Genomic DNA, 24,518 nt, shown 5'->3' with positions numbered 1-24,518 from the left:
TAACACTTTATTTCCTGATAAGTAAATCTCAAACTTCTTGATTGACAATATAAGACCCAACGCCTCCTTTTCTACCACGGAATAATTTCTCTGAGCTGCATTAAATTTTCTGGAATAGTAATACACAGGATGCTCAATCTGGTCTAAACCAACTTGAATAAGCACAGCACCTATTCCAACATTAAATTCATACGCACCATCAGGTGTAACAAAAGCAGTAACCTCTCTAGCATACTCTGTTAATGGAATTTGATAATACCCTTTTGACAAATCAAGCTTACTTACATATTCGGCATGACCTATGGACTCTATACATTCTTCCAACAAGGGTAAAGGAAAAACGTCCACTGTAGTGTTCTTGTTCAGTTTCCTGTAATCCACGCACAATCTCCAGGTTCCATCTGGTTTTGGCACTAACAAACACGGAGAGCTCCAAGTACTTTGACTTGGCCGAATGAAATCATGCTGGAGCAGATATTCCACTTCTGCTTGCATAATTTTCCTCTTTTCGGGATTCACTCGGTACGGATGTTGTCGAATGGGGGTGCTGTCCAGGAGCTGAATGTCGTGTGTGATGAGGTGGGTCTGGGTAGGAACCTCCCCAAACAGAGATGTATGGTTGTCCAGCAGAACCTGGAACTCATCACGTTGTTCCTCCTGTAAATGACATAGCATCTCCCTGCCATTGGAACTGGAACTGAGAAGTGGGATATTAACAACATGTCCCTCACTACAATTATCCTCAGGTGGTAACTCTTCCCGACTAAAACAAGCTACTACACCAGGTCCAACATAAGCTTTTAATCTGTTAATGTGCACAGTCATTTGGGGTTCTGAAAGATTAGGGTTAATTAGTTTATAAGTTAGGTCTCCCACCTTGTCTACCACTTGGTAGGGTCCTGCGAACTTATGGGACATGGAAGTCCCCATACGAGGTTTCAACACCAACACCAAATCTCCGACATCAAACGACCTTAGCTTAGCTTTGAACTTCTTGTCATATCGTACTTTCATGGCTTGTTGAGTCCTTCCCAGATGTTCTTTCGCCAACTCACGAGCCCGACACAACTTAGCCTTGACCTCGCTCAAGTACAATCCGCTCTGATGAACAGAGACATCTCCCAACAACTTTTCTTGTAGCATTTTAAGAGGACCTCTTACTTGGTGACCAAACACTAGTTCAAAGGGTGAACAGCCCAATGACTCTTGTAGCCCTTCTCTAGCAGCAAACAACACAAAGGGGAGATTCTCATCCCAATTACGTGGATGAGTTCCTCCGGTTGTCTTTAGCATTTGTTTCAAAGTCTGGTGGAAACGTTCAAGTCCACCTTGGCTTTGTGGATGATATGGACTGGACAATTTGTGCCGAATCCCTCGGGATTCGCAAAAAGTTCTGAAAACTTTAGAAACAAAATTTCCCCCATTATCACTCTGAATAACTCTAGGCATTCCAAACAACGAAAAGAATCTTTCAAGACACTTGATGAGATTATGAGCCTTGGTATTCCGTAGAGCATAAGCTTCAGGAAATCTAGTAGTCATACACATGAGAGTGAACAAAAACATGTTACCCGATTTAGTCTTAGGTAAAGGACCCACACAATCAATTACAACATGAGTAAATGGTTCATCAGGAACTACAATAGGTTGCAATGGTGCTCTAGGTACAGATTGATTTGGTTTACCAACAATTTGACAGGGTATACAGTTATGACAATATCTGACCACGTCTTTCTTTAACTTTGGCCAGAAAAAATATTTACTTATCTTATGGTACATATTCGTGATACCTTGATGACCTCCCATGGGGTCATCATGTGCAGCCTGCAGGACCTGCCTACGATAATCATTGGGGACAACGAGTTGGGTTCTAATCTCACAATCCTCTGAAGAGGGAGTTCCCTTGGGTCTCCACCTTCTCATCAGAAGTCGATCCTTGAAGAAGAAACCCGTCCCTTCCTCCAATGCATCAATATTATCAGGAGCCTCAGAAATACACTTACTTAAACTAGGATCAGTAGTCTGTACAACACTTAAGGGCAATGACTCAGACTCAGCAGCGAGCGGGCAAGAACCTAGTAGCTTGATCTCTTTTCCCGATTGATCAGAATAAAATGGAGTCATAGCTACTTCGGCCTCACTCTCGACAACTGGCACACTGGAGACAAGCGGGCAAGGTACAGATAGTTCAGCCTCCTCACCTTCACTTTCCTTGTGATTTAGGTTCGGCGGGGCTTCTACTACGGCCTCACTCTCATCATCCAGTCGAGTCATAAAAGAATCCTCAAGATCCACCTCCCACTCCTTTACTGAAGGGGTCCTGGTCTTGGGATCAGCAACCTTAGTGAAGACAGGATTACTCTCACCTGTTTTTCCCATTGATCTAGTAACAACACAAGCAGGGTAAATAATATCATCATCTGCTTCCGGTTGAGCTAATACATTATGGGGTTTAGTTAACATGATGGGACACTTGGGCCCTACAACCATTTGGTTGCCAAAATCATTACCTAGAATAATGTCTACCCCAGGAATGGGCAGTTGTTTACTTACACCAACATTACACCATCCTGAAGTATATTTAGAATCAAGGTTAACTTGCAATAAGGACACTGGTTGCACACTTCCGGCAATACCCTGGAGAAGCACAACTTCACCCAGATCTCGGGTGTCAACATCATCAAGTACCTTCTGGGTAATAAGAGACTGTGAAGCTCCAGTATCACGGAGTAATTGAACAGTCTTATGTCTACCATTAGTACATAATAAGGTACCTGTGGACATATAGGGTTTGAATTCAGCCATCCAATTGGGACTGACTGTAATACATGAAGAATTAATAGGTTGCACTCCTTTACTCATAATAAGACCAGTTGGTCGGAGTTCAGGATGCAAACTAAAACATGAAGAAATCACATGCCCCCTTCTCTTACAATGGGTACAATGTTTGACAGTGGACACACTGGTATAACCAACTGCCGGTTTAGAATTAGCATTACTAGGCTTAGATGATCCTGGCAATGGAGTAACCATCTTAGGGTTAGTAAGAGAAGAGTTCACGGGAGTAACTGTCGCACCAGGAGGAGACTTATACTGATAAGGAGTACGGTGAGCATTGAAATTTACTCTACGACTAGACTTAGGTGAAGTGGCCATAAACGGGGCCTTAGTCAGCAACTCATGCTCATCCGCGAGCTTTGACAGCTCATCAATATCGGTTACATTCTTTTGTTCTGCCATAAAAGTAGACAACTGGTCTGGAAGACAGGACAATACTTCTTCCATTATGAGAAGATTCTTTAGAGCATCAAAATCAGTGACTGCAAGTGACTTTAACCATCTGTTGCAAAAATTCGTCTTCTGACGAGTAAAATCGGCTATTGTCTGATCCTTGATTCTCCTTAGGTTCCTGAACTTTTGCCTGTGTGCCTCTGGATTTAGTTGGTATGCATTGAGGATGCTTTTCTTTACAAAGTCATAATCAAAACTATGAGCGTCAGGGAGGGATGTGAAAACCTCCTGACTACGCCCCTTGAATTGAGACTGCATAATGGCTACCCACTGATCCCTTGGCCAGTTCATACTGATGGCAATTTTATTAAAATGTGCAAAGAAAACCTCAGGATCTTCCTCATTGAACTTGGGCAACTCTATATACTTATTCATCCTGATGGGATTATTATCACTATTTGTTGAAACATTACTAGTATTTCCATGCCCAGCTGCCATACGCTGTGATTCAAGCCTGAAGTTAGTGTCAGCCATTTGTTGTTGAATCTCTAATTGTTGCTTCTTTGTGGCTTCAAGTTGCAACTCAATTAAACCTCTCTGGTTTTGTGCCGCAATTTCTAAACGCCTAGTCTCCAGCTCCCTTTGCTGAGCTTCAGCCTCTAATATTTGCTGTTGCTGTTGAGCTTCAATCTCTCTTTGACGAGCTTCAGCCTCTAATATTTTCTGTTCTTTTTGAGCTTCAAGCTCTAATTGGCGAGCTTCTAACTCAAGACGCTTTAACGTCATCTGATCACTCGACTCCTCTCTTAACTCTTCTAGAATTTCTTCATCTAAATCCCCATTCTCAACAAAATGCGTCACAATGACTTTCAATATTTGGGCTTTAACCATTCTATTGCTGGCGGTCAAATCCAAATGATTTGCCATTTGTATTAACTCAGTCTTTTTAAGGTTCTGAATCCCTTCAAAGTCTGGGTGAGCCACCAACGCTGCAACTTTCTCCTCCATCGTTACTAACACTTGGCACTTGATTCACAAAATTAATTAACACAATGGCACTGCACTACACTTCACTGTAAAATTGTCACCACACTGAAAATTCGCTTGGCCTCACTGCACAAACAAAATATATAGGATGACTTACCTCAAAATCGTGAAACGTTGTTACTTGACACACAGGAAGGCTTGCTTGGCACATGGAATAGTTCTTAAGAAACACACAGAGACACTTGACACTGGTACCTAGGAAGGCAAGGTTAGATTAGCATAGTTAAGTTAAGTGGGACAATATTTCCCGGCACAGGCCCCCATAACTCTTTGTTACCTATCGTACGTTACGGCTCGTGATCCTACAGCAGCCAAACTTTAATAAGTCTAGGGATACGACACAACTGCTGTTCTCAATAGCGAATCACCAGTATAACCCCTTAATGGGTAATGAGCATAAAATAGAATCTTCATAGGACTGAAGAATAAAGACTAAGCATATATATATCATTTATATTAAATAAATCTCAAAGGCAAACAGATGATTATATGGTCACAATATATCACATTAAAAATATCACTGTAACTTCCAGACATTAAATCAATACTAAGAATAATTATATGGCTAGAACAAAAGAATGACTTAACTCCAAGATGATATCTCCCTGGTTTCTGCTCAGCTACTGAACTACAATATGCGAGTCAAAAAACACATTGCCTTGCCCCGCGAATAAATTGCCAAAGTTACAATATTTATTATTTCAACAATGGAGCACTACATTGTGACAAGAGTAATCTTAAACTAACTTAATGAATAATTAGTACATATTGATATAGACAACAAAAGTACGTGTTTCTTTACATAGTAATTAAAATATGCATACAGAATAGCATAATGGCATGCACACCCCAGCAACGGACGATCCCACGACAATTTGCCAGATACAGTTCACTCAATTATTATTTCACTCTGTTACCCACTTATGATCACATATAAATCATTAGTTCCCGTGGGAAAACTGATCACACAAAGAAATAAACAATCATTCCCACGATACGCTGGGCCTAACGCCAACACTGTAACATGAATGTGCATTTGCATAGAACATATAAGTATAACAATATACATGCTTGTAATTTACATACAATTATAAATGTACATATTAATATATTCACTTACGTATCTTATAAGGGTACGTAACAGCCTGTACATATTACTCTCGGTTCTAAACATGTAATAGCTGTTTGTACTTGTGCTTTCTGGCCTTTGAGTGTCAGTGCTTGCTTTTCTGTCTTCTTTAATTTCCTGAAATATATCATGAAACCCGTCCTCCTAACAGAGATTAGCATTTGACGGATAATCTTCCTAAGGCCAAAAATGGTCGTACTAGAAAATGGTAATAGCTCGCGAAACTGACATAATATGCCGTTTTCTGTTTTTGGTCCTCTGGTAGGTTAGGACAAGGGCACTTTAGCACGACAGTTTTTTGACGTTAGGAAACCTTAAAAGGACGGGCTGGATTGTTTCCCACAGCGTTGACATTTCACAGTGCACAGCGTGCACCCCATACTCATCCTGTGAGTCATAGTTTCTTGTGCACCCCATACTCATCCTGTGAGTCATAGTTTCTTGTGCACCCCATACTCATCCTGTGAGTCATAGTTTCTTGTGCACCCCATACTCATCCTGTGAGTCATAGTTTCTTGTGCACCCCATACTCATCCTGTGAGTCATAGTTTCTTGTGCACCCCATACTCATCCTGTGAGTCATAGTTTCTTGTGCACCCCATACTCATCCTGTGAGTCATAGTTTCTTGTGCACCCCATACTCATCCTGTGAGTCATAGTTTCTTGTGCACCCCATACTCATCCTGTGAGTCATAGTTTCTTGTGCACCCCATACTCATCCTGTGAGTCATAGTTTCTTGTGCACCCCATACTCATCCTGTGAGTCATAGTTTCTTGTGCACCCCATACTCATCCTGTGAGTCATAGTTTCTTGTGCACCCCATACTCATCCTGTGAGTCATAGTTTCTTGTGCACTCCATATTCATCCTGTGAGTCATAGTTTCTTGTGCACCCCATACTCATCCTGTGAGTCGAAGTTTCTTGTGCACCCCATACTCATCCTGTGAGTCGAAGTTTCTTGTGCACCCCATACTCATCCTGTGAGTCGAAGTTTCTTGTGTACCCCATACTCATCTTGTGAGTCGAAGTTTCTTGTGTACCCCATACTCATCCAGTGAGTCGTAGTTTCTTGTGCAATCCATACTCATCCTGTGAGCTGTAGTTTCATGTGCACCCCATACTCATCCTGTGAGCTGTAGTTTCATGTGCACCCCATACTCATCCTGTGAGCTGTAGTCTCATGTGCACCCCATACTCATCTGCATACTCTTTGCAAATAAAGGGACCCAGTCTATGGAACTCACTCCCTAATGAATTGAAAAGCTGTCCAACTTTTGCGTCATTCAAAAACAAAACTAAAGAGTATCTAATCTCATCTGCATAGTTTTTTTTACCTTGTTGCTTTAAAATTGCACTGTATCTATTGCTACCCAATCTCCCTAGCTTTATGTACCCACCTCATATGTACCAACATCTTTACCATTGTGATCATTGCTGTCTTCTTATATGTGCAATCAATCTGCTGTACGGTGTGTCTGTTAATCTTGTTTAAATTGCCATTCAAGTTGTCAATGTAATCAACCAGAGCTTTAATATACCAATGTGCTTTAATATACTTACTATTCTCTCTCATCTCATTTTTTTCTTGCAATGTATCTATTATCATTTTATTAATTCTGCTAGAATTTGCCTACTTAAAATTATCTGTTAGATTAAGGACCTGCCCGAGACGCTGCGCGTACTAGTGGCTTTACAAGATTGTAAATACTATGCTATGTATTCTCTCTAACCCAATGTACCTTCTTGTATATAAATAAATAAATAAATAAATAAATAAATAAATAGCATATACTTGTTCTATCTAGAAATCCAAAATTTATCTTATAACTCATTTTGTATGTATGTACTTTTCTCTAAATAAACATTATCATTATTATTGTTATTCCTCAAGGGCTCTTACATGGAGTTTGTCCCATGCTTCCTGAGGGGGGTGGGGGGGGGGGCCGACAGACGCATACTCCTCTATTTGCACTTCTCTCTCGTGCTGTTTAAACTGGATCATGACTACCCGGTCTACTCCGCCTCTCCTTCAAGCTGTTGCGTTAATATACGGATACAAGTTTCCGTGACAAGAAGAAAAGAGTTTAGTAGTTTTTTTATGTTTATTTCATACAGTTTTGGTTACAGCCGTCGGTTGTTGAGAATGTAATGACGTGTTGTGATATCTGAGACGAGGCCTGGAGCAGAGAGCTTAAACGAGGCATTAATATAGAGCTTGAATTTGGGTTGAGAGCGGATAGCTCGAGTACGGCCGGAATCTGGCTGTCTACTATGTAGCGAGGCTGTTGATCATCTTCAACACCACCGATATCGGTGAAGATTTAGAATCTGTATGAACGATGACATTGTAAATTATTCTCAATTGTATAATTTATGGCCTCTTTCAGGGCATATAATTCTGTTTACAATGTTGAGCACCCACTACTCATGCTCCAGTAAGCTTAATGGTTCTTAGTGTAAACTGCTGCTCCAGCAGAACCTTTTTTATTTATTTATTTATTTATTTATTTATATATATACAAGAAGGTACATTGGGTTTGTGAGAATACATTGGATAGTAGAGTATTTACATTCTTGTAAAGCCACTAGTACGCACAGCGTTTCGGGCAGGTCCTTAATCTAGCAGATAATTTTATGTAGGTAATTTCAATCAGAATTGATAAATGATAAAGATACATTACAAGAGAAAAATGAGATGAGAGAGATAAGTAAGTATATTAAAGCACATTGTTATATTAAAGCTCTGATTGATTACATTGACAGCTTGATTAGTAATTTAAACAAGGTTAATAGACACCATACAGCAGATTGACAGCACATATAAGACAGCAATGATCACAATGGTAAAGATGTTCAGATTGGGTACATAAAGATTGGGAGACTGGGTAGCAAAAGATACAGATAAACAAGATTTATAAACAACATACAACCGATTGGCAGCACATATAAGAAAACAGCAATGATCACAATGGTAAAGATGTTCAGATTGGGAACATAAAGGTTGGGAGATTGGGTAGCAATTGATACAGTGCAATTTTAAGGCAAAAAGTTAAAAACTATGAAGATGAAATTAGGTACTTTTTAGTATTGATTTTGAATGATGTAAAAGTTGGACAACTTTTCAATTCAGTAGGGAGTGAGTTCCATAAACTGGGTCCCTTTATTTGCATAGAGTGTTTACACAGATTAAGTTTAACTCTGGGAATATCAAAGAGATATTTATTTCTGGTGTGGTCATAATGGGGCCTACTACATCTGTCCAAGAAGAGTTTCAGACAAGGATTTGCATTTAAGAACAGGGTTTTGTAAATGTAGTTGACACAAGAGAATTTGTGGAGTAAGATTATGTTTAGCATGTTTAGGGAGTTAAACAAGGGGGCTGTGTGTTGTCTGAAAGCAGAATTTGATATTATTCTGATAGCAGATTTTTGCTGGGTGATGATGGACTTGAGGTGGTTTGCAGTGGTTGAACCCCATGCACAGATACCATAGTTGAGATAGGGATAGATTAGTGCATAATATAGAGAGATGAGAGCAGAGTTAGGAACATAATATCTGATTTTGGAGAGTATACCAACTGTTTTAGAGACTTTCTTAGTTATGTGTTGTATGTGGGTACTGAAGTTGAGTCTCTTGTCTAGGAATATGCCAAGAAACTTTCCATCATTTTTATTGCTAATGTTTACGTTGTCAATCTGAAGCTGAATTGCATTTGTAGATTTGCTTCCGAATAGGATGTAGTAGGTCTTTTCTATGTTAAGTGTTAGTTTGTTGGTTGACATCCGTAAGTGGAATTTTTTTAGTTCATTATTAACAACACCATTTAGTGTATGTGGGTTGGGGTTGGAGTAGATGAGGTTAGTATCATCAGCAAACAAAATAGGTTTCAGAATGTTAAAGACATTAGGCAGATCATTAATGTATATAAGAAAAAGAAGAGGTCCCAAGATGCTGCCCTGTGGCACTCCAACAGTTATTGGTAGAATGGGAGAGATTATATTATTGATGGCTACACATTGGTGTCTGTGAGATTTTTCTCTACGCCTACCTCCCTTAAGAGGTGGACTACAAGTTTAAAGTCTGCTCACGGCAGTTAAGCATGAGTCCAGTAGAAAAAAGGAAAAGCGGGAGCAAACCGCCAGGCCTCCACCACCAAGGGTGAAAACCTGTCCACAATAGGCCGCTGGCTCCTCCTAGTTAAACAGGACGTTAAAACTAATAAAGGGTAACCGACGGGTTCTCACAATCAAATATTTATATTTGATGTGGCGCTATGAATTGGAATTCGAATTCCCAAGAACAGCCGCCTTATCAAGATCACATCAACATTTAATAATATGCAGAAATATAGTGGAATAATATGGTTGAAGGGTTGACAACAAAGACTGTTTTCTATAACATAACAATTTATTAATAACAAGAGACTAACTACTATATTACCGAGTTTACATTACGTTAATGTCAATCCAGTGGCACGATAACAAACAGCTAAATAGCAACCCTTGCTGTGAGGCTGCATACTGAACTAACCTGAACACAGGTGTGCCCACTGATGACGCAATATTGCAAATCAAAGAAAAATATCACAGACTAAGTTACACCACAGCGAATGGTTACGTTATTGTACATCAAGTGGCATTTGCAACACAGCTATTCAACAGCCCCTCGAGAAGTGACAGCAGGCTCCATCTTGCTGACACTTCGGGCTGACAACATAAACTAACTGAACAAATGAAGGATCCACTGAAACAAAGACACAAGCAGGCAATCAATAGTGTCACGGTTTCCCTGACAGCTACTATAATCACAAACTTAGGAGTCCTCCCGCCCCCCAGGAGAGACCCACGTAACTAGGCGGGAGTCCAACAGTGACTCCCCCCTATCACAACCCAGTGTGAACACTCTTTGCAACTCCCAATAAGAAGTTGCCCTGTTGTAACCCGATACACCGACAGGCAAGGCGGGAATTCTGGGACACAGCTCCACAGATCCCTAGATGACTCTACTCTCGTCACCAGATGACAACCAAAGGAAATTGCCTGAAGTGATTAATTACGTTAATTGACTGATCGCAGCAGTCAGCAACAAAGTACTACGGTAATCACAAACAATGTTCAAATACTCCGTGTAAACAACAACATCAACACCTGGTGAATTCACTAAGTGGCGATTACTAATTATCTTTAATTAGCTACGAGTGCTTAATCACTCTGTCCGCAGACAGAGCTGATCAGTCCAACGAATTACGGAAGCTTAATTACAGCGCAATTGACTCCGATCATAACAGACCGTCAACCCCTTATGTTAATCACTCAATTAACGACAGCTCGTTAAATCGTTAACACTACGTTAGTCTTCACTTGACAATTCCTCCACTGCGTGAACTTCACTGTGACTGTTGCCTTTACACGTCCCTACGTTAATCATTAACACTTGTCTTTCTCTTGTTAACAATAACTCAACATATTACACCACACTTGACTCCTTGCAAATATTCAGTGAGTAATTCTCAATTAAGGTCAAACGGACCACTAATTACATCCCCATTGAGTTACGTTAACTAAGCCTACCCTAACTTGGTAGCTTCTCCACAGTCTGTGTCAAAAAATTACTAGTGAGTGTTAATTACCCTAATTAAGCCATTAATTACTTGAGCCATTAATTAACGGTCACCAGGACCGATAATTAATCATCCATAAATACGTCTCACTCCGCACTGCCTAAGCAGGTCTCATCAAACACTGTGAATTCACGGGAAAGGAGTTAATTACCCTAATTAACAAGATGTGCCAATAATCCACTGTCCTCAGACAGGATATGATTAATACAACGATTTATGCTAGCTCCATGACCTCGCTTTACCGAGTCACCAGAGCTCTCCAATGTTAATTACTCCACTAATTAACATGAGCCACTAATTGCTATACCCCTGAAAGGTAATTAGTCTCGAGCATATTATGTTAACACAAGTACTGACAGACTCTGACAGATCCTCTCCCACTACGTGAATTCATGATGAGAAGGCTAATTACATAATTAGCTAGAGTGGTCAATTAACTGTCACATGGACAATTAATTGCTCCCGAGACGTATCTCATTCTAGCTCAACACTGTTTCTCTTATAACAGCCCTCACTCACTCCACAATACTAAGTGTGCACCCCTTATCCAGTTAATTACCCCTTTACTTAATTAACTCACTGAATCCTTAAGTCCTCAACACAACTTAAAGAAACAAAGTAACCCCAGCGTTACATAGGTCACACTATAATGGCATGCAACATCATAACAGCACTGCCCACATATGGTTGCGGCTACTGCAACTCGCTAATTACTGTGCCCACACAATAAAAACACACGGTTGTGCAACACACACAAGTATACTAATATTACTGCCCCTCTCCCTCTTTTACTTCTTGCACCTGATTGCACAGGAATACTGTGAACACACACATACCTCAGCCAGGCAATTAACCCATCAATTGCCTGCTCTCAATAAGTACTGTGAATTCCCCTGAATAATCCTAGAGGTCCCTTAAACCCTCAACACAGTTCCTGGGGCAATAATATTGTACAAACTGAAACAACACTGCACAAACCTGCAACATAATGATGCCATCAGCATACCCCACATGCTAATGACATCATTAGGCAATCAGTCAGCAATCACACCTACTGACTTACCACACAACACAGTACATAAACATGCAAATGAACACATAGCAATGGCATTCACATAATCAATGAAAATTATATCACCAAGTAGTGTGCAACTACCTACACAGACTTCAGGAGTCCCCACTGACATCCCTGCCTACCTCTAATGATTATAATTTTACGGTACTCTATGGCATTAATCCAGTCTGAACGATTATATAGAATCGACAGGCTGGATCACTTATATGGTAAATCTCTACACTGACTGGTTACACACTCTAGTCAGTCTACACACTTATATAAATATATATATATATAACTACTTGTGTGGTACCGTGTACAACATCCATCTCCAGGTACATCCCAACCAGTCACCTGGCCGACAGTACAGACAGCTGTCTCTCAGCTGCTTCCTCAATGTAACAACTTTTATTGTACTCACGGCTCCTTTCTTCTGCCCTCTTTCCCTTATTTTTCCTCATTACCAAAGTTACTACCCCACTTAGCTTGCTTGCTCCTCATGCGTCGACAAGATGTGGCCCTAGGCTGTCCCGGGAAAGTGGCCAAGGCATGTGGCCACAGCGCCCCTCCCGAGCTGAGAGAGGGGGGTTGGGTGGCCTGGGGTAGCCGGCGCGCGGGCAGGCGGGTGGCCTGGGTGGGTGGCCTCCACCCGCGGGCAGGCGCGCACATGGGTGCCGCCCACAGGAATACCCACGCGGCTGGGGAATCTCAACCCCATCAGAGTAGAGCCTGCCTTGCTCTACACTGTGGTGATAATGGCCGGCGGCGTCCCCACACTGATGCAGCCTGTTGCACCATGAGGCTCTGCCAGCCTGCCTCATGCGTTCACACAGTCAACTGTCTCTTAGCTTTTTACTGTTTCTTCCGTAAATCCCTGGCCCCAATTCACTTAATTAGGCCTTGACACAACCCCTGATGGCAGGAGTGCCACCAATCGAGTAATTTGGACGACAGAAGTGATTAACAGGGGGTGGAGGTGGCCGGGTGCCACCTCCACCCAAACACGTCTCCTTTCCCTGGCCGCCCAATTCAAAGTGAAGATTTGGCGGGCTAAGGGAAATGCCCATCTCTCCTTACTACCATGCCTAGACCAATCAGCTTGGAGCCGGCACGGCTCCCTCATGCCGGACCCACTCATAGCTCTTTGCGCCAAAACTAGGCTTGGACCACACGTGCCGGGCCCAATCACCTCTCTCCGTCACCCTCGGGCGTCCTGTGACGTCACAAGGAGGGTGAGGCCTACAAAGACAGTGGCTTATTGTCTCCCATGTGGGGGGGGGGGGGAGGGCAACGTTCACTCCACTCTCTCTCCCCTCCCCCTGTAAAACCGTTGGGAGAGTCAAGTACCTCCCTACACCACTTCACTCTCAATTCCCATCCTATTTCACAGAACCAGGAAAATCTCTGCAATTCTCTCTACAGAGCAATCACAGACTTCTAACTACTCACACATGATAGTTCGTAACACAAGCTTTCATTCAACACCCAACAAGCATATGTTATTTTGAAAGCTTCAGTTTCTAGAGTGTCTAGCCTAATCTAGAAACTAGGAAAAACTAGCTGAGGGATCTAGATCCCTCACAGTGTCTATCACTAAGATAGGATTGGATATAGTCCAGTGCATGGCCTCGGATTCCATAATGATGGAGTTTACTTAAGAGGTAATCGTGATTAACAGTATCAAAGGCCTTTCTCAGGTCAATGAAGAGTCCATTTGGAAACTTATTTTTGTCAAGAGCTGAGAAAATTATATCAAGGAGACTAATAATTGCATCGTTGGTACTCTTTTGAGAGCGGAATCCAAACTGACAGGGGCTAAGAATGTCGAATTTTACGAGATAGGAGTAGAGCTGTTTGTAGATAATTTTTTCAAATATTTTTGATAGTATGGGTAGGTTCGATATTGGTCTATAGTTGTTTATGTCTGACGGATTACCTCCTTTATGAACTGGCGTTACTCTTGCTTTTTTAAGGATATCAGGGAAGGTATGACACTCAAGGGATTTGTTGAACAGCAGAGCTATAGGTGGCGCAAGGGCATGGGAGGCGCTCTTGTATACAATGGATGGGATTTCACTGATGTTCCCAGCTTTGGTTTTTAGTGAGTGTACGATGGACACAACATCTGACGGGCTGACTGGTGAGAGGAGAAGAGAGTTTGGATAGCTGCCTGAGAGATATGTGTTGATATGTGTCTGAGTCTGTGGGATTTTACTTGCAAGGTTAGCACCAATCGATGAAAAGAAGCTATTAAATTCATTCGCCATTTCTAAGTCAGATGACAGTGTAAGGCCATCCTTAGAGAGTGTTATCTGGTTGTGGGAGTGTTGTTTAGTTCCCAGGATGTTAGAGATGGTATTCCATGTGCTTTTCATGTTGCCTTTTGCTTCTTTGAATCTAGTCTCATAATATGAAAGTTTTGCTTTTCTTATGATACTGGTAAGCACTGATGAGTACCGTTTAACTACTTCCATTGAAACTAGGCCACTCCTAAATTTCTTTTCGTATTCATGTTTTTTGTTGATTGATTTAATTATGCCACTTGTGAGCCACGGGTTATTTTTTCTTTTATCAGTTACTTGTTTGGTAAGGAGGGGACAGTGAGTGTTGTAGAGGCTTAGAGTTTTGGAGAGAAAGAGTTTATCTGTTGATGAGTTTATATCCTGTGAATTATTAAATTCAGATTCCCAGTTAATATTGTGGAGTGCATTAGAGAGATTGCCTAAAGCTGATTCACTATGTAGCCTGAATAAAAGTTTTTTGGTTTCTGGTGGTGATGTGTCAATGTTTGCTATGAGGAAAGTAGGATAGTAGTCAGTTGTTCTGTCATAAATTACCCCAGATGTAAGGGGAGCTGTTATATTAGTCCATAGGTGATCCAGGGTAGTGACAGATGTTTGAATGACTCGGGTGGGCTTGGTGATTGTGGGGATTAGCATACAGGAGTGCATGCTGTTACGGAAATAGTCAACTTGAGGGTTGTTTTGAAGACCCAGGTCAATATTGAAATCACCTCCCAGAATGATGTGATTTTTGTTGAGATTGTTATTTATGATAAGATTCCTTACATTATCAGAGAATAAAGCTATGTTGGTATTAGGAAATCTATACATGGCACCGATTATCAGGGAGGATTTAAGGGATTTACTGGAGAACTTGGCAAAGGTATATTCACAATAGTCGTCTCTATCACTAATGACACTATTGCAAGTGAAGGTATCTTTGTAATATATTGCTGTACCGCCACCTTTTTTATTAGGCCTGCAGTTATGAATGGCTTTATAACCAGCTAAATTGTAGAGTTGGGTATAGTCATTACTTAGCCAAGTTTCTGTTAAAATGATGAAAGATAGTTTAGTACCTAGTGCTGTAAGAAGTGCATTTATATCATCAAAATGTTTACCAAGTTTTTCTTGATCAACTGATCCATCTGTAAATATGTGAGTGGTTGTAGGTCTTGAGAGGGTTTCCATTTGATGTTCCTATGACTACTCTGATCCTCTATGAGTCAAATGCTGATTTTTTAACTGGTAATCCTTCAATGATTATCTTTAAACTAGATTCTTCCCATGGAGGACGCTATCGAAAGTGTTGATATGGGCTATCTTCTCCTTTGTTTCTAATGGTCCGTTTCAAGTCTACTTTCTCTAGAATCTTGACTAGATATCTGTCCATGTACTTGTTCTATATTGAAGGTGTCTGTGAAGCGATCTGTGTATGCTATCTTTGATTGACAGTCTGGTGGTAGTTCCAACAAGTTTTGCTGTTATGGTGGCTATGTTTTGATTGAGCTTCTTTTCTAAGGCGGGCAAATTAGTTTCCATGCTTAGATTTTCTTGGCTCATCCTGCTACGTGCTCCCAGCATTGTTCTGAGGCCATCAATTTGTGACACTTCGAGTTCCCTTCATTGGTTATCACTGAGGGAAGTAAGGGCAGGAGCAGCATAGTCAATGAATAACCTAACTGCTTGAATCTTGAAATTTGACCTTTGCTTTTCTGCTGAATAGACTTCCTTAGGCAAATGCAATAGCGTGTTCTTTGATTTCCTTATCAACCAGGCAGCACAGTGTAACTGGTACACTGGCTAGCTCGAAGGCTTTTGCAAGGTCAAGATAAATATGGATTCCTGGTTTGTAATTAATTTGATCCAGGATGGAGGTAAGGCATTCTGTGGTACCAACATCTTTTCTGTAAGCAAACATATTTTGGTGCAGTAGTTTGTCTTTCCATTCAATTCGATTAACAGTCATTCTTTTCACAGTTTTGGCCAGACAGCTTGTTAATAAGATGGGTCTTGGATTTTCTGGGTCTTTGGGTTTTGGAATGGGAACTATAATTACACTGTTCCAAGATAATGGTCGAGTTCTTGTCACCCAAACTTTGTTGATGAGATTCAAGAAGGCTTCTTCACCTTTTTCTCCTAGCTTGACCAGCATGTTGTAAGTGATCTTGTCCTCATCTGAAGCTGTGCTTTTAGTATTCTTCGTAGCTCTTCTGAGGTCTTTCAGATTGAAAGATTGGTTTATTTTGTTAGGTTAGGCTAAAGCATCGTCTACTTTTATCCATCTTGCCGCTTGCATATTTTGTTAGTGAGTCAAATTTGCTTGTGGAAGTTGAGTGGAACTGGCTCTTGAAGCAAATAGATTTGCTAGTCTTTCTGCTTCTTGTTCTGGATGAACATGATGGGGCGGAGCAGGAGACGATTTTCCTTTGGCCCTGTTGATCTGCCTCCAGATGTCGCCCAAGGATGTATGCTGATTTAGCTTGGCACACCACTCGAACCATTTTTCTTTTCCAATTTTTGCTTCTTCTTCATGCACATGATCTCGGACAGCTCTAAGAAGTCCTAGATTAATTTCGGTTCTGTCTCCTCTGAAATTCTTTCGGGCACAATTTAGTCTGTTATTGATCCTATCACAGTAATACCAATTTTCTTTATGTTGTTGGGAATTTTTTTTTCTTGGGGAAGGCGTAATTTGCTGCATTTTTATTGCATTTACTAAATATTTTTCCATTTCTTCGGTGTTATCATGAGGAGTGTAGTTTTGGTGCCAAGTTTCGAGATATTCCTGAAATTTCGTCCTATCTGCTCTGATAAAATCCCATCTGGGCTCGGGAGCTGGAGGTCTAGGAGGTAGTGCTATATTAATAACTGTTTTTGTAGCAAAGTGGTCACTAGTCAGAACATGGTCAACTGACCAATGACACAACTCATAAATACTGTTTGAGACAAACGTGAGGTTCAGCTTTCTCCCACCAATATGGGGTTGGTTCCGTCGAAATAAGCAGACTGACTTTAGGCACTTCACCCAATTGGTGTTCAATATGTCTTCCGTGGGCGTCGGTTCTTGGCGAATCAGGTAGTAATTCACTATGAACGTTGAAGTCACCCGAGATGATAGTAAGTGTGGTGACCCAACATCAAAGATTGAAGAGAGATCCATATTCTGTTCTCTATGGCTCCTGTATACATTGAAAATGGACAGCATTGAGTTCCTCATAGTGAGATTAGCTCCCATAATGTCGACGTTCTCACCAGTTAGGCAGGTCTGTAATTGCCGTGGCATTGATATAATATCTTACTAGTATTGAAGTGCCTCTGGTGCCACCTTGTACAATTGGGCAGTGGTAACCTTGATATCTCGGGATATTAATACTTCTTTTAGTCCTGGGATGTGTTTCTTGAAGTAAAACAATATCAATGTTGTCCATTAGAAGCACTGCTCTGAGTGTTTGTGCTTTGTTTTTTTAATCTTTGGACAATCCATTGTATAAGCTTGAGATTGTCGTTATTGGCCATTATTCTCTTATAACTTGTGTGTTTTTTACTTTTATCTTGACTGCAATTGCGTGCAATGTCACCAATGTGCATATGGCAGACGCTTCCCGAATGGGTCGGAATCCAGCAAAATACGCAAGCATACATACAGGGCCTAGGAGCACGGTCGAGTAAGAGTTCTTGAGAGCCTTCTCTGAGACCTAGTCACCTGGTAGAGATCCACGTTGGTCGTGGGAATCTCCTCAATGGAACTGAAGCAAATTAAGGAACTCCAAGGGTCCTCATCACATTTATAGTTTAGTGATTAATAGGCAACTCGGTGTTGAAGACACCTGGAGCTAAAGGAATAGTAATGGCAGTATTTAGAAGTAGTTCAACGGAAACACCGCCTAATGCTTAACAGTAGTTTATTTACGCTTAACCACTAATACAATGGGTGCTTGATTTACTCTAGATTGACGTCAGCAAGGCTATGGTCGCATTAACGAGACTCTTGACGCCTAACTAATCGATTCCAATTCAGTCGTGGACAAAACCTAGTTAAACACGATTGACAGTCAATCACTAACACGGCAATGTTAACAGTGTCGGTGTCCAAAGGGTCACAGGAGTTCCAAACAGGATACTCGGGCAATAATCATGCACAATAAATCAACACTAGTTCATAAACAAGGCAATCCGGCAGACATGAACAATTACAGACCAATATAAATAACCTACCCATATTCTAAAAAATATTTGAATAAATTATTTACAAATAGCTCTACTCCTACCTCGTAAAATTTGACATACTGAGCCCTGGTCAGTTTGGCTTCCGCTCCCAAAAGAGCACCAACGATGCAATTGTTAGTCTGCTTGATATAATCTAATTAGCCCTTCGACAAAAATGAGTTTCCGATTGGCTTCTTCATTGACTTGAGAAAGGCCTTTGATACTGTTAACCATAACTACCTCCTACTCAAACTCCACCATAATGGAATCCGTGGCCTTGCCCTGAACTATATACGATCCTATCTTAGTGCCAGACAAAAATATGTAGCCATCAATGATATAACCTCTCCCAGTCAACCATTAACCGTAGGAGTGCCACAGAGCAGCATCCTAGGACCTCTCTTATTTCTCATATACATCAATGATCTGCCTAATGTCTCTAACGTTTTAAACCTATATTGTTTGCTGATGATACTACCATCATCTATTTAGACCCCAACCCACACATCTATGTAAATAAAATGTAAATGATTTTTGTTCAAAATTGCTTATCTCCGAAAGTTTTTCACCGATTGCTTTGAAATTTTGACACAACGTTTTATTCACATCCGAGCGTTGTTTTTATATACATACTATGTAGATGTCATGTCTGTGACGGGAAAAAAACATGTTTTTTCTGAAAAACTGTGTTATTTATGTGTTTTCCATGTGAAGGAAATCTTCGAAACCTCTTTACCGATTGCTTTGAAATTTTGACACAACGTTCCAGTCGAATACGCACATATTTTTATATACTATATAGATGCTATAACTGTGACAGGTAAAAACAAATTTTTTAAACAGCACCATCTGTTGCATGTAAGAGCAACATACGCTATAGTAAATATGCTACAATGTCATTTTGATGTTTCCAATTACATTGATAAATGGAATTTTCATAGATTTCAATTTATTTTCATTTTAATTTAATTATTTTGTATGACATTGCATTGGAATTGAGTTATGTTGTTTACCATACTGTTAATTTCGTAGGTATAGTTTATTTTTTTATTTTTTCATTATTGTCGTTTTTCATTTCGCTTTTTTAACTGTTCCATTTATTTTTTAGTGATGGGAACATCAGATCATTTGATGTTCCCATTTTCTGATGGGAACAGAGGATCATTTGGGAATGCATCGGGTGAGGGAGTGGGGAATGATGGGGAGGACGAAAGGGCAGGATTGGGGAATGGTGGGAAAACGAGGGGACGAGAGTGGGGGATGGTGGGGACGAGAGTGGGGGATGGTGGGGATTACCAGGGAACAGGGGTGGGGGAAATGGTGGGGAGGACGAGGGGACTGAGGAGTGGGGGATGATGGGGACGAGGGGACAGGGGAGAGGAGAATGGTAAGGAAGACAAGGGAACAGGGAAGTGGGGGATGGTGGGGAGGACGAGAATAATTAACTACGGATAATATGACTCCTAATAATCCAAAACCGAGAGTTATTAACTGAGATTATCATCAAGTAACAGTTTTTTCTGTTACGTACGAATGCTATGGAGGAAATAAAATTTCTCTCCATTTCTTGATTAACACCATTTAACGAGAATATGATATTATTTAATTCCCTACAATTGCAACCCTGTTCTCATTAACGCATTACATCAGTAATTACACGGAAAAAAATTATCTGTGATTATTAAATTCTGTTGTGAATGCGTGAGACGGGCTTGAGGGAGAGAGGACGTGAGGACGACGCCATTATTCATTCTTAGCTAGTGACGCCAACAATCACATCGTGCTTCACGGGAGAGTCGAATTTCCATCAATTCTACGTTAGGCCCTTGCTGTTAATCGGCCTAGGAGCGTGTAATTGCTCCAGTAGCAATCTAGGATTGCTTTGGTGGACAACCAGCAGGTTAAGTGCCCTAGTATTATTTATATCATGAGATCTCTATATATATATTTTTACTGTGCACTGTCCATCGTTACGCCACGCGATCTCCCCAAACAATAAGTACGTCCATAAGGAATTAAGTTTATTCCTTATGGACAAAGGAATCCATAAGGATTCTGTTTCCCTTTTCAGTAAAAATAGGGTGGTCCTTCGATTAATTTAAATTAATCTATTAAATATATATCAATCAATTAATAGAGAGTAAGCTTTCTTCCCAACACAAAAATATGGTCCTTATCGAACCGGATGTATTACAATTAATACATAATCATAACTAATTACTGTGTGTAGTAATCTAGGCTAACCACATTTTATTAATTGTGGCTACCGGCAGTGTACCACATAGGTCAACCTAATACACACAATTTATTTGCTGCTTATACCTCATGTATAGAGTAGCACTAGTGGGACACAGTCAATTACCTACAACACTCAGACCTATACCTCAAACTGAGGTAAGAGTCTTCAGGTCACCAGGAGCAGCAGCTCACAATTTCTATAATAATTCCACACTAACACCAGCGTTAGAGTGGCCTCACCATCTGACTATTATTTATTTAGGTGGTAATGACATCCATCCTACTCAGCACCCAGCTGAGGTAGTTAATCACCTTAAAACAATAATTTCCTCATTTAAACTTGTTAGCAGTTCAGTAGTGTTCACATTGGTGGAACCTCACCAACTAAGCAATAATAATCGTTGGGGAGTGAGTCAGAATATTACCAAAGAGCTGCCAAATATATAAACTTTAGGCTGAGGAAGAGAGTACGATTGGATGCCACTTACATTCAATTTACAGCCAGACCATACAGGCAAAACCTGGCAAGAGATGGTGTACACCTGTTACGTGAGTCTAGGTCACATGTAGTTGACAAGTTGGTCAACACAATCAACCACCATAAAAGGCTGTGGCTAGCAAGCCAAAATTAACTGTACATATTTGTATTTTCCCCTATGTGTGCAAGTGCACATTTATATAAACTATAAAATATAAAAAACCCAAAACACAGCACAACTCTATATTCACATTATTGCACCATAAACTAATTTATGCCAACATTTATTAGGTAGGAATTTAGGCTGTGATTGTGCTGAGTTTTGCACAAATGCAGACTAAATAATTTAGTAGTTTCTTAGGTAGAAATTCTTTCAACTAGTCTTGGACTAGTCAGTAGTGCATACACTATTCATTCTTGTGCTGACCCTACCAAAGGTGGGATTCAAACTTTACAGTAACTCTCATTAGAGTATATGCATATTAATTAATTTGTGTATCCATTATTTGTGTGTATGAATTTTGAGTGCTGCTGAATGATCACTATTACATCTAATGGTGATATAGAAGAGGTAGCCGGAAGAAAGCTAATGGTGACATTCAAGCGCTGCTCAAAATCCTTAGCTACTTATTGTTAGGTAGGTACATTTAACCTCGAGTGAGGCTGAGTGTAATTTAGCCAGAATAATTTAGGCTATATTCAATTTACTTGTCGACTAATGAGCAAGTACCCCAGCTTCATTATTAATACTTATTCAAGTCCTATGAAACTTGGACTTAAAGCAACCATGGCTACTCCTGAACAGTTAAGGAGAACCTATATTGGCCTTAATGGTCATTTAACCAGACTCATTAATAAGTCTGACACTTTGTTTAAAGCAACTCCCATTGATTACTATTACTTGATTATTATTAGGTATAATCACCGATAGCACTACAGACCATTACCCCACATTTCTCTTAACTAACAATAGGAAACCACCTCTAGAGTCAAGAGTTACGTTTTAGACTGCACAATGAAACTGCTATAGACAATTTTATAACTGCTGTTGATAATGTCAACTGGGAGTCCGAGTTAGGTAACATAGGGGACATCAACCTAGCAGTGCAATCTTTTCTTCAAAAAACTCTTAGCCTTTATAATTTATTTATTTATTTATTTTATTTATTTATTTATTTATGCATATACAAGAATGTACATAAGGAATGTGAGGATACAAATATGGTAATTACAGTCTTGTAAAGCCACTAGCACGTGCAGCGTTTCGGGCAGGTCCTTAATCTAAGAAAATTTTAAGGAGGTAAATACTTGCAAAATTTATAGACAAAAAAATGATAACAGATTACATGAAATGAAAAAAAAAAAGGAGATGAGAGAAAATTGTAGGTACAGTATATTAAAGCACATAGGTAGCTAAGATTGATTGCAATGACAGCTTGAATGGTAGTTGACAACAAATTGGTAGGCACAATACAGCAGAAACAATATAAGATTGATTGCAATGACAGCTTGAATGGTAGTTGACAAAAATTGGTAGTCACAATACAGCATATGGCTAGCACATAAAAGAAGACAGCAATGAACACAATGATAAGGTTGTTTGATATTACATAAAAATTAGGAGATTGGGTAACACTAGGTACAGAGCAAATTTAAAGCTCAGTGTAGGAAACTAAGAGGATGAAGTTAGGTACTTTTTGGTTTTGCTTTTAAATAAGGCAAAAGTTTTACAGTTTTTCAATTCACTTGGGAGTGAGTTCCATAGACTAGGTCCCTTAATTTGCATAGAGTGTTTACACAGATTAAGTTTGACCCTGGGGATATCAAAGAGATATTTATTTCTGGTGTAGGTGATAATGGGTCCTATTACATCTGTCCAGGGAGAGTTTCAGAGCATGGTTTGCATTTAAGAACAGGGTTTTGTAAATGTAGTTAACACAAGAGAATGTGTGGAGGGAGTTAATATTTAGCAAGTTTAGGGATTTAAACAAGGGAACTGAGTGTTGTCTGAAAGCAGAGTTAGTTATTATTCTGATAGCAGATTTTTGCTGTGTGATGATGGGCTTAAGGTGGTTTGCAGTGGTAGACCCCCATGCACAGATACCATAATTAAGATAGGGGTAGATTAAGTGCATAATATAGTGAGAGGAGAGCAGAGTTAGGAACATAATATCTGATTTTGGAGAGTATACCAACTGTCTTAGAGACTTTCTTAGTTATGTGTTGAATGTGGGTGCTGAAGTTGAGTCTCTTGTCTAGGAATAGGCCAAGAAACTTGCCATCACTGTTATTACTGATGTTAATGTTGTCTATCTGTAGCTGAATTGCATTTGATGATTTGCTTCCAAATAAGATGTAGTAAGTCTTTTCGATGTTTAATGTTAGTTTGTTCGTTGACATCCATAAGTGGACTTTTTTTAATTCATTATTCACAACATTATTTAGTGTATGTGGGTTGAGGTTTGAATAGATAAGGGTAGTATCGTCAGCAAACAATATAGGTTTGAGAATATTAGAGACATTAGGCAGATCGTTTATATATATATAAGAAATAGAAGAGGTCCTAAGATGCTGCCCTGTGGCACTCCAACGGTAATTGGTAGAGTGAAAGAAGTTGTATCATTGATGGTTACATATTGGTGTCTGTCACTAAGATAGGATCGGATGTAGTCAAGGGCAAGGCCTCGGATTCCATAATGCTGGAGTTTAAGTAAGAGGTAGTTGTGATTAACAGTATCAAAGGCTTTTCTTAGGTCAATGAAGAGTCCAATCGGAAACTCATTTTTGTCAAGGGCTGAGTAGATAATGTCAAGGAGACTAATGATTGCATCGTTGGTGCTCTTTTGGGACCGGAAGCCAAACTGGCAGGGGCCGAGTACGTCGAATTTTACGAGGTAGGAATAGAGCTGTTTGTAAATAATTTTTTCAAATATTTTTGATAGAATGGGTAGATTTGATATTGGTCTATAATTGTTTATGTCCGCCGAATTGCTTCCTTTATGGACTGGCGTTACTCTTGCTTTTTTGAGGATATCAGGGAAGGTGTGATACTCTATAGATTTGTTGAACAGTAGTGCTATGGGTGGGGCAAGGGCATGGGAGGCTCTCTTGTACACAATGGACGGAATTTCACTGGTGTTCCCTGCCTTGGTTTTTAGAGAATGTATGATGGACACAACATCTGCCGGGCTGATTGGTGAAAGGAGAAGAGAGTTTGGATAGCTGC

The 24,518-nt window shown here is 40.1% G+C and overlaps 1 protein-coding gene across 1 annotated transcript; it reads right to left on the bottom strand.

Moving 5' to 3' along the window:
* Nucleotides 1-16,099: 16,099 nt before the first annotated feature.
* On the bottom strand, nt 16,100-16,522 carry LOC138353604 (uncharacterized). The gene has a single exon (XM_069306801.1). The coding sequence runs from the start codon at nt 16,520-16,522 to the stop codon at nt 16,100-16,102; it is 423 nt and encodes a 140-aa protein (XP_069162902.1).
* Between the last annotated feature and the right edge of the window lie 7,996 nt (nt 16,523-24,518).

This window comes from Procambarus clarkii, chromosome 58 (genome assembly GCF_040958095.1).
Source record: "Procambarus clarkii isolate CNS0578487 chromosome 58, FALCON_Pclarkii_2.0, whole genome shotgun sequence".
Taxonomy (NCBI): domain Eukaryota; kingdom Metazoa; phylum Arthropoda; class Malacostraca; order Decapoda; family Cambaridae; genus Procambarus; species Procambarus clarkii.
Note: the sequence above shows the minus strand (reverse complement) of the source record. Positions and strands in the feature narration are given on the sequence as shown.